Source organism: Podarcis liolepis, assembly GCF_965112155.1.
Source record: "Podarcis liolepis genome assembly, chromosome: 3".
Classification (NCBI taxonomy): Eukaryota; Metazoa; Chordata; class Lepidosauria; order Squamata; family Lacertidae; genus Podarcis; species Podarcis liolepis.
The window spans coordinates 108,034,612-108,046,728 of record NC_139557.1 but is presented as its reverse complement, the minus strand read 5'-3'; the positions used below and the strand labels follow the sequence as shown (position 1 = coordinate 108,046,728).

At 40.2% G+C, this 12,117-nt stretch overlaps 1 protein-coding gene across 1 annotated transcript in view; it reads right to left on the bottom strand.

The window, feature by feature from the left end:
* Nucleotides 1-12,117, bottom strand: part of SOS1 (SOS Ras/Rac guanine nucleotide exchange factor 1) — a 42,408-nt gene that overhangs the window by 29,384 nt on the left and 907 nt on the right. Inside the window, exons 2-4 of the mRNA XM_083494115.1 lie at nucleotides 3,907-4,032; nucleotides 3,334-3,465; nucleotides 1,421-1,585 (exon numbers count right to left, since the gene is read on the bottom strand). Coding sequence (XP_083350241.1) covers nucleotides 1,421-1,585; nucleotides 3,334-3,465; nucleotides 3,907-4,032 — 423 coding nt within the window. The remainder of the gene's footprint in view (nucleotides 1-1,420; nucleotides 1,586-3,333; nucleotides 3,466-3,906; nucleotides 4,033-12,117) is intronic.

Below are 12,117 nucleotides of genomic sequence, written 5' to 3'. Positions count from 1 at the left end.
TGAATGCTGCTTTGTGTTTTTTTACTTTCTGATGTTTTAGCTTATTATTATATGTTTAGGCTTTTGTATATTGTATGCTTATTCTTTCTGTAAGCTGCTTTGAGGCATATAGTAAAAAGTATACATTTAAAATTAATAAATGGAAATCCAGATATAATTTAGCTGAGGGGTTACAGTGTGAATAATTAGGATACAGAAGTTCAATATTGACTGAAGCAAAAGAAATTCACCAGACTCCGTTAGAATTTTTTTTTTTAAAAAAAGGGTAAAATCCAACATCACACGTGAACTTTTTATGTGCAACAGGACTTCCCCTTTCCCCCCAGCATTGCTCAACTCTGCTCTTGTGGGTTTGGGGCTGCAGAGAGTTGGGGCGGGAGGAGGCACAGAGGCAGTGAAAGCTCCACTACACAAGTGAAAGTGCCTTCCACTGGAGGGTTAAAATTTGATGTCAATAAATCTCACTTGTGACCTGAGAAACTGGAGAAATTTAATATAGAAAATGGAACAGATTCTCTTCTTGCCCAGATATGGGCTAGTTTAATATCTATTATTGTATCTATTATTGAGCTCCATTCATAACAATTAATCAGTATGCAAATACCATTAATCACTGAAACAATAAAGGGGCAAAGGAGGCAACTTCTGGCTAATTACCCATGCTCTTGCAACCTCTTGAAAATCTGCTCTAAACAGCTGGAGGATCCTGCAGAACAGCATGAGAGATGGCAGATCACAGAGTACAGGTAACTTGCATCTTACACAAAGGTTAGGTTCCAGGGTTCCACGCATAAACACATAAAGCCAGGAACTCTGGGAACCGCCCCACCCCACTAGGTGGAGGGCTGCTTACACGGATTTGGGGAAGATGTGCAAAGGCTCTGGCAGTGTCCCAAAGCCCTCCTGATGCTTTCCCAAAGCAATTACAGCTTGGGGGCGGGGAGATAAATAAATGGGGAATGGGTTTCCTCCTTTCTCTATATATTCTGCCTCACTTATGCAATTGCTTAAGTAAAATAAAAGTAAGATGCGAGTTACCTTTACAGTGGTACCTTGGAAGTCGAATGGAATCCGTTCTGGAAGTCCATTCGACTTCCAAAATGGTTTGGAAACCAAGGCGCGGCTTCCGATTGGCAGCAGGAAGTTCCTGCAGCCAATCAGAAGCCATGGAAGTCGCTACGGATGTTTGGGTTCCAAAGAAAGTTTGCAAACCGGAACAATCACTTCCAGATTTGAGGCATTCGGGACCCAAAACGTTCGTCTTGCAAGTCGTTCGAGATCCAAGCTATGGCTGTATATCATTTCCCCCCTTCCACTCATGCAAGATCAAAGCCCCTTCTGTTTATGGACACATGTTGTTTGTGGAAGGACTGTTCTGGATCTAAAACCTTTAGTAATTACAAATATAAATTCTACCTACCTTATCAGCACACATTGCCACCTTGATGTCTTGTTTTGTAATTTCATCATGTCTAATATTTCGTACATAGTTCCCAACCAACTTTAAGATATCTGCAGAAATGTATTCTAATACTGCCACTATGTAAACAGATACTTGGTGGTCAACTTTATAGCCCAGAACTTCCTGAAAGAGAAATAACTTATTCTAGTATGTTGGGTTACACAAATGCACCTAATAAAGTCATGCTTTTAAACATCTACACCAATTTCCTCCTGTGTGATAACAACAATGTAGTTCTAACAATAATGCTTTTGCTGAAATGTTGAGTTACTGGTGACAGGGGCATCATAACTGTTAACACCAAACAAAGTACCGTATTTTTCGCCCTATAGGACGCACTTTTTCCCCTCCAAAAATGAAGGGGAAATGTGTGTGCATCCTATGGGGCAAATGCAGGCTTTCGCTGAAGACTGGAGAGCGAGAGGGGTCAGTGCGCACCGACCCCTCTCGCTCTCCAGGCTTCAGGAAGCTCTGTGCAACCCTCAGGAGACCGGCGCCACTTCGTGCCCGCCTCCCGAGGGCTTCTCAAAATGCTAGAAATTCTAGAAAATGCTAGAATGCAAAGTCGCGCCTGCCTCCCGATGGCTGCGCAGAGCTGCCTGCTGTCCCGGGGCGAGCGCAGCTCTGCGCAGCCATCCGGAGCCAGGGGCGAAGTTGCGCCCGCCTCCCGATGGCTGCGCAGAGCTGCCTGCATTCCGAAGCCTGGGGAGACTGGCACGACTTACTGCTGGCCTCCCTAGGCTTGCGGATAGCAGGCTGTTCTCGGGGCTGGGATTGGGGGAAGCTCGGGCTTCCCCCGCGCCTGGGCGGGAAATAAATTATTTTTCTTTATTCCCCCCCCCCCAAAAAAAACTAGGTGCGTCCTATGGGGCGGTGCGCCTTATGGGGCGAAAAATACGGTAACTTAAATATATTTCTTATTAGTCAAATGGCACAGCAATTATTATAGACTTGTATCCAGCCCTGTGTTCTGCAGTTGTAAAACGTGAAAATATAATGCTGGGGATCATTAGGAAAGCTAATGAACATAAAACATATACTGTTAATACAAATCTATATTTGTATAACTTGGAATACTGTGTTGCCTCATGTCAAAAAGGTTGCCTCACGTAAAAAATGATATTGTAGAGCTGGAAAAGGTTCAGAAAAGGCAACAAAAATGATCAAGGAGGTGGAGCAAATTTGCTATAAGGAAAGATTACAAGATTTGGGGCTTTCAGTTAAAAGATGAGTAAGAGGGGACAGGATAGAGGCGTGCAAAATTGTCCGTGGAGTGGAGATAAAGAAACAATTTTCTCTATCTTTTGCTTCTCAAAATGCTAGAAGTTGGGGATACCCAATCAAGCTGAATGCCGGAAGATTCAGGGGAGACAAGAGAAAGTCTATATAAACTATGGAATTCATTCCAACAAGTAGTAGTGATCCCCACCAACCTGGATGGCTTTAAAATATGAGACCAATATTAACGCTTATGCCTCTGAATACCAGTTGCTGGGATCTGCAAGTAGTAAGAATGCTGTTGGGCTCACGTTCTGCTTGCAGGCTTCCTACAGACAGCTGGTTGGTCACTATAAGAACAAAGTGCTGGACTGGATGCCCATGGCCTAATCAAGCAGGTATTGCTTCCAAGTCAAGGGAAGTGTAAGATTGTGGCAGTCAAATTACACCAGCTAAGATTTATTGAATTCTAGTTAGATCTGTTACTAGCTAGGATCAGAGATTACTTTAATAAGATTTATAGATTTGAGTGAAATCTAGGTACAGTGGTTTTTAAAAACGTGTCTTTAGAGGAAGTAATTCAGCTTTGAAGAACAAATGGGTAACTTCTGTTAATTTTGCAACATTTTATACACTAAATTTAGAATACTTACTTTTAACAATGGGTGAATTTTTTCTACTGGGAGAAATAATGGATTTCTTCGCTTCCTCTTTTCAATTGCAGACTGTGCATCAGCTATTGCCCACTTATCAATAGGATGGGGAAAGCTTTTTTGTACACGATCCTTTTAAAAAAATAGGAATTGTAGCTAAATATATAATCAGCACATAACTTTTTTTTTTTACAATATCTTAAGTCACTGAAAGATATCTAGTTTGGTTATGGAAACATTATTAATTTGTGTAAGAACAGAGACATTAATAACAAATCTATATATTTGCTAATAATTTTCCAAACTTATCACCCCCCCAATAAAAGGTCAAAATCAGAATCCTCATTATTAATTAATTTATATGCTGCTTTCCCACAATATATTTGTACCCAAAACAGCTCACAAGGTATCAGAATAAGGTAATAATAAAAGATATAGAAGAACCAAATAATTTAATACAATATTGTAAACAAAACAAAGTGTTAATAATCCAATGATGAATGACTGAATTAATAATATATCATCAGCAGCAAATAACAGTACTGCATAAATAGCTACAAACTCTTCTTGTACCTCTACATCCAGGAAGCTTCTTGGCTGAGCTTGGCATAACATGTTCAGCAACTGCAGTATTAACTCCTCAACATACTGCAAGGCATCTTCAGTAGATGACAGCTTAGGGTGGACTTGCATCTGAACCTACATTCAACATAAAATAAACAAATGTGCATATCATACAAAAGTTCTCAAGAGCATCTTACAAGACTGTGAACACAAAAAAACAATTACATACTTTGCTTTTAAAATATGAAACTGGGTGAGGTCCAACTGTGACAGTAGAAGCAACAAAAATTCTCCTGTCTCTCCTTTTATTGCATTACAATTTGAATTCTATGCAAATCATATAGCATCTGGCACAGTACAATTGCTACAAAACATTAAGTGGTCCACGTTGTCACTCAGCAATTTTCAAGTGGTTAATGAGAGTGGGTGTGGGGTGTGAAACTGGGAAGCCACTGTGCTGCTGCATAGAGCCCGATGGCTCCTCTCCAGGTGCAAACCAGATAAACAAACCAGGAAGCCTTGGCTTCAAACTATGTTTGAATGAAGGATCATCATCTGGAGAAGCCATGATCAGCAAGGTTGGCTAGTCACTGTACTTGTTTGGAAAAAAATAAACCACAAACTCTGATTCAAACATAACAGGAAGCACCAGCTTCTTGGTTTGTTTACTCTACTTGCACCAGGGAGGAGTACTGTACACCAGCATGCTGTTTGTTTACACAATAAACCAATATACGCCAGAAGTCTGACTTATCATTACATGCTAACAAGGCCATTGTCTAAAAGATACTTAGCTTCAATTATCAAGTTTCATTTTAAGTCTCATGGATGTCAAAACTGAAGGTCTGTGCAAACTGAAACAAGCCCAAGCTCTTTCTACATGTTAGCTGATCTTTTACTTTGTGTGCATTCACTTTATGCAGAAGAGACAAGCGAGAAGAGGAGTCACAGAATGGCCGGATTTAGACCTAATGACAAACCATCTTACTGAATGAGCAGGTGCAATCTGAGCTTGTGCATTCCTACCCCCCTCTAGACATGCAAAGGGGAAGAGATGAGATGCTTCTGTTTGCTGTTTGTAACCATCCAATCCTGTTTTCTCTTAACTGAGGGGAACGCCCTAAACAGATTTGGCCCTGTATACCTGAAGGAGCGTCTCCATCCCCATCATTCAGCCCAGACATGGAAGTCCAGCTCCGAAGGCCTTCTGATGGTTCCCTCACTGTGAGAAATTAAGTTACAGGGAAACAGGCAGAAGGCCTTCTCGGTAGTGGCATCCTCCCTGTGGAATGATATTCTTGTGAGGAAGCTGGTAAAATGTGGGTTGAACGAGGGAACTGTTAGGTGGATTTGTAGCTGGTTGACTGACTGAACCCAAAAGAGTACTTAATGGTTCCTTGTCATCCTGGGGGGAAAGTGACAAGTGTTGGTGCCGCAGGGTTTTGCCCAAGGCATGTTGTTGTTCAATGTCTTTATAAATGACTTAGATGAAGGAATTGAGGGGATGCTCATCAAATCTGCAGATGACACCTAAGCCTGGGCAATGTATTGATACATTGCCCAGGAATAGATTAGGAGCCAGAGCGCAATAGCGCCTTCACATGGCAGTGTATCACGGGTGGAACTTGCCTGCACATGACTCCCTCGGTTAGCTGGGTGCTGGTGGTGGAGGGACTCCCTCTGCCGCCAGCGCCTGGTGGGAGGAACAAGCGGCATCTGCTGGGGCTCATTCCTCCCTCCATGTGCTGGGCTGAACATGGTCACTAGATGGCGCCCTTGAGTCACAAAAAAGACTGGTGATGGTTTAATTTTGAATGCTGGCTAATTCCGTAAGTTAAGCAAGGGTTGAGTGAAGCAACACTGCATATTGTGTTAGGATCCAACAGTGTCATGGCCTGTAAGAGAGGGGCTGCTGGCTATAAACAACACCTACAATAAGTGGTCCGCAAAACCAACTGACTGGACAGTTGGTATAAAAATACTGCTTTGACTTTTGCTCTTAGGAGTGAGGAAGTGAAAAATCACTAGGTACTACAAACAATGGGCTGGATCCAAACTAAATTAACTAAAACCAGCAGGGCACATCACGACTTAACTAAGTGCAACTAACTTAATTGGGATCCAAGTGAATGACTGGATACCAAGCCCAGCCAAAATGTCTAGACCCCTAAACTCCATCAACACGTTGCTCTTTTCCCAATTACTAATGGCATAGTTTAAACCCATTATTACAAGGAAGACAATGCACAAGGTGAAGAGGTGTCTTTCTTTTCCACTGCAATCAAAACAGAGGTTGCCTCTCTGAATGGCTAGAAGCCTGAGGAAAAGAGCCTCTAATTCCAAACAGTAAAGGAGACCTTTTTCCTAAGGGTGAAACCCACATAAGAGGAGGGGGAATCCCTGTACTGATTGCCGTGTGGAAGATAAAAGCACATTGTGTGCTTTGTGTTTTCAATACAAACTCCCCCCCCCAATGTCTAGAATTAAGGAAAAATAAGATACATTGTCACTGATACATATTAAAAGATACTGTTTGTTCCTTATGGTTTTAGGCTTGAAGAAACTACAGTACAGTACTTGGTCTTTAATACAATCTCATTGCATTGAAGTAGACTGTTTTGCACTCATAATTGGTTATCCTTTGTTATCCAACATGTAAAGTTCCCCAAACAAGAGAACCAGGAGGACAAGGTCCATGATGCACTTTGTCACAGGTGCTATTATGACCTCTAGAAATGGTGAAATTAACTTTAGCTTAAGAAGCAAATATTTCCTAAACTGAAGCACAATATTTCCTTTCCAGGTAATAGAAATCCTATCTAAAAGCAGTGCTACACATTACACATTATCTAAAAGCAGTGCTACACATTACAACCACTGCAGAAAACACTGGTCTTACAAAAGTGCTGCCTACAGCAAATGTATAAAGTATGGAAGTAATAATACATGTGCATACATATCTGGTGACACCTGGCCCAATAAACCTTCCCAGGAGCACGTACGTTTATGTATTACATCCAATAATTTACTCATTGTTAAAGAAAACATCCATTTGTAATACTGCTGTAATTATCACATGGAGTTGAAATTGACTTGATGCTGTTTTACAAACATAAATAGTACAAAGAAAAAGGCATGCATGAATGCACCCCATGGCAAAGAAGTATTAATTTCAGCAGAACAAAAGTTAATACAAAAATGGTATCCAACTGTTGGTAAGGATTTTGTATGTTTTGTGTGAATATATGTTTCAAGGACCTGTCTCTGAAAACTTTACTGCAAGCCAAAATCTCTTCTCACCCCCATTAAGATCTTATTTTAGTATATGTTTACAGATTTAGCCCTATACCTGGCAAGGCAAGCAACATTTAGTGCCTGCCAAATAAGAAATCAAAGTAGTGCACTACTAAGAGATCTACACTAAGATTATTCCAATAGGAATCCACTTACAGTTAAAACAGGCTCACACCAGTTTTAGGTTTCACTTCTTGCTCCCTTCCTGAGTTTTTTCTTTATTTGGGCCCTTTACCCAAACACGAAGACCTGATTTTTCTGCTTTTTAAAATATCCATAATTCAGTCCCACTGAATTAGGCTGTAATGCTAAACATATTTCTAGGCAGTAAGTTTGATCTCTGTGAGATTTTATGCTTGAGTAAATACGAGCAGGATCACACGGTTGTTGCTGTTTCTAGCCAGAATGGCACCATTCTGGTAATAAAAGGAGACAACTGCGTGGATATGTTTGTGATGGCAATATGGTAGCCAGTTAAAAGCAATCATGCCAGAAGAGCAGGTAGTAGCCTAAATACATATATGAAATAGATACAGATGTGAATACAGATATCAGCATAGGCTGCTTTCTGAAAGTATTAGCCTCTCCAACAAGTTTATTTTAGGTTTCTAAATGTAGAGGGGGCCATTTTTAATTCACAATTTCCAGCCAGAACCAAGGTTACTCTGTAAAAAAATTTCAACAGCAAAGTTAAATGCAACACTACATGTTAGTCATCAAGACCACTGTATTACAGATAAAATTAGAATTACACATTTGCTAGGCATACAGTCAAACTAATAAAATGCAACAGGTGACATTGATACATGAAGTCTAAGCTGTGCTCGTGCAAGTCTTATAGCACCCCTCAACTTGGTGTCTTTCCAGATTTCCACTGGAGATGATGGGGGTTGCAGTCCAAAACATTCAGAGTGTGCCAAGTTGGAGAAGGGTATTTTATCATCTTAAGTCACCTGAAACATGGCACTCTTTTTTAAAATTTTGTAGATAGAACAATGCTGTCTAGCACTCCATATTTCAGCTTTTATTAAAGGATTTTGAGGGCATATATTTAACAGCTGTCATTCTACCTCTAAAATAGTGAAATTAAACCTTACTTATATTGGGTGGTATCCTATTATGCCATACTCAGAGTAGACCCATCAAAGTCGATGAATTTCAGAACTTAAGTCCAATTATTTCAATGAAAATATTCTAAGTATAACTAACATTGGATATACTGTCCATTCTTTTTACAGGATAAAACACATTACTGTGTACACAAATAATAGGACTAACAAAAAATGTTGGTCTGAACTTTAAGTCACCTTTGTTCTAAATGCCACCACATATAAGGATATTGTAAAACTATTTTCCCCAGACAACTAATAAGTAATCAGTCCCACTGCATAACAAAGCTAGATGTCCACTGAAATCTGAAGTATGTATGTCCCAAGTAAAATGAAGTTAGCGGACATTTTAGACTAGAATACAACTTAACAAGTAAAACGCACTGGGCACTTGAAAACTGTATTTTATACTCCCTGGGTTACTGACCCAGGGTTAAGCACTAAAAATGCATTGATATAACCCAAACCCTGTTTAAATCACACTGAAATCACTGGTTCTTAAGTGCTTAATCCAGGTCCGTACTTTAATGAAGAAAGTGTGATAAATACAATAAAAAAATTAATCTTTCAGGCACACAAAACACAACACAGCATAAATCTGTAATCTTTTTGTCTCAAACAAAATGTAATGTTGTAATCAAGCGTCTATTAAGGCCTTAAAACTTACAAGTATTTATTGTTATCAAAACTGTAACCACATTAATTTTTAACTGTGACTGCAGTAATAGAAAATTTAAAGCAAGTATGGTCAATATGTGTGAACATTTTAAAAATAAACTTCTTTTTACCTTAAAGTAGTTCTAGAAAGTTCTCACTAAAGCCACTCCAAATGTAACACCCCTGATCTCCTATCCATGGCTAGGGGATTGGGAGTATGGAACAGGCTAGTGAAATCTCTTCAACACCTAATTACCCAGTTATCTCTAAACTGATGTTAACACTAACTTTAGTTTAAAGCTAACAGAGTTTAAATAAAACCAAGGTTAAAAGAGAGTTTGCAAGTAGTAGTTAAAGTTAATTATGGGTAGAATTAACCATTGTGCTGTTCTGAAAAGACAAGAAGGAGGAATTAACGTTCAGCAAGGGAAGTTAGAAGAGAACATGATTAGAAAATTTGAAAAGTTACATCTGGCTTTATACTTTAATATAGGTGGATTCAAAAAAATCAATGGGAGGTAGAAATCTTATTTGCCAAAACAGAATGTCTAGTTGTCTTTTAGGGGCCAGACGGCTTGAAAGTTGTATTTTTCAGTGCAACGTTTTGGTTCCTTAAATTCATTCTGATAGCGCAGATAAAATATAACAGATAGAATTCTACTGGATATGTTGCTAGTGTGTGAAAACAGTCAAGATCCAAGGATCCCCAGGCATGCACCTCCAGATAGTGGAAACATCAGGCACAATCCTGGTGGCGCCCAGGTATCTTCACTTGGTCACAACTGGCCGATAGCCAGGTGCAAAATGTGCCCAGTGAATTTTGAACGCTACCACCACCTCTCACTTGGGAGTTTTCATTTACTGACCCATAATCTCACTTGCTTCTCCCTCAGGGTCCTTCCATCATCTATCTGTCACTTTCATGGGGGTTAGATCCTTAGCCCTCAGTGGTTTTTCAAAGGGGAGAAACCAAAGGGGTACCATAATTCTCTGAGGTGACTCCTACTAGCATTGGCCCATCACTGGAAAGTCCTCTGCCTGCAGCATGCCTGGCTCTCTCTCCCCATCCTGAATCACATCTTCAGTATACACAGAGTCCAGCTTGCCTGCTTCAATGCAGCATCAGCTGCAGCTAATTAATACTGTCCCATGCACCAAATTACCAGCAAATAAGTAAAGGCATGTAAAGAATTGCACTGCAAGAATCTCTAGTCACTTCATCTAGGGCTGCCATATGTCCAGGAGGACATACTGGGATTTCAAAGGTGGAAGTGACGTCTGGGGGGAGTTTCCGGAAGGCACCGTTTTGTCCTAGATCTTTGGCATGTAAACTGAGAAATCTTTTTTTTTTTTGGCGTTTTGCTAAAAAAAGAAATCTCAACAACATTGGGGTTTGTCTAAGTAAGCTCAACAACTTACTTTTTTGAAATACACTCTGAACCAAGTTTCCTCAGTCTTCCTTTTCCCCACCAAATTCCTAACATCCTCATTTTTGAAATCAGCCCTGAGTGCTCACTGGAAGGACAGATCCTGAAACTGAGGCTCCAATACTTTGGCCACCTCATGAGAAGAGAAGACTCACTGGAAAAGACCCTGATGTTGGGAAAGATTGAGGGTACAAGGAGAAGGGGACGACAGAGGACGAGATGGTTGGACAGTGTTCTCGAAGCTACCAGCGTGAGTTTAACCAAACTGCGGGAGGCAGTGGAGGACAGGAGTGCCTGGCTTGCTCTGGTCCATGGGGTCATTAAGAGTCGGACACGACTAAACAACAACAATATTTGTTTGACAACAGCTTCAGAATAACTTCAATATGCTCCTTCTTTAAAAATAAATGAGGCTAATGAATCTTTTTAAGAAAATCAGGAAAGCAAGTTTTCAAGTTACACAAACACGCTTATGCATTATTCCGGCTTCAAAATACTGGTGCATGATGTGTATAAAGCACAGCCCATGTATTTTAGGGCTGGTAGACCAATCATTAGAATATTGCCCTAGGATAAAGAAAGCAGGCTTCTCAAAGTTGTGAGTAATAATTGTTCAGTGCACCTAGATATTATGTATGGGTTAAAATGTTACCAACCTCACAAGATAAAATGAATCATGTTCAGGTAAAAAAGTAAACCTAGCTTGTGTTTTAAAAAGTGGTTATCTGCACGAGCACCCAGGGAACAAATTAAACAACAAATTGCAACACAGATCTTGCAAAAACAAATACCACCTTTATCCTATTAAATTCTATGCACTAGCCATCAGTCAATAATGTTTGAAAACTAATCAAGCTCAATGCAGATTCTGATGGAGCAGGACTTTCATCACTTAACTCTAATTGTCAAGAAACACATATTGGTAGCAACTATACTGGAATATAATACAACAGCAAATGACATAATTTTCTTCAGTGAGGCAGGTATATCTGAAGGACTCATAACATTCCAGTCTAAATTAAAGAACAACTCAAAAACCTGTCATGCCACATTAATATATTTGTCTAATATTCAGTAACATCTGAACTATTTAAAATGCTGCCCATCTTCCATTTGGGAGCAAAGTGATAATCACACCTACAGCTCTCCTAAAGAATATCACTGCTATATTTTTTTTGTTGCTTAAGGTTTTGTGCACATGTATCTGGTACTTAAAGTTCAGATCATTTAGTAGCTATCCTATCGGACCATGTTGGGAAGTGGAAAACCAGCTATCTACCCCAAGTGTTCTACCGGCAGGCGTTTATTGATTATATATCTCACCTTCCTTCCAACACACAGGGGCATATATGGCTCTCCTCCCTCTCCAATTTATCTTCACAAGAACCCTGTGAGGTAGGTTAGGCTGAGAGACAGCGAAAGGCCCAAGGTCACCCTGCGAGCTTCATACATTACCTTATATTTTATTCTGGGAACTGCCCTGAGATCTTATGATGAAGGGCGGTATATAAATCTAATGAAGAATAATGAGTATACAGACACCCATGAGCACAGCAGACAGGTTCGCAGGATGTCAACACAGGCGCATGAAAACATTGACTATCCCCAAACCGATTATGTGAAAGTCGGAGTACTGGGGCACTGCCAGTTATCACACATGCCTGTCGGCATTCCCTTGCGTTACGTCCAAATTCGGGACACACGCACACATACACACGCATCTGTCCTCACCT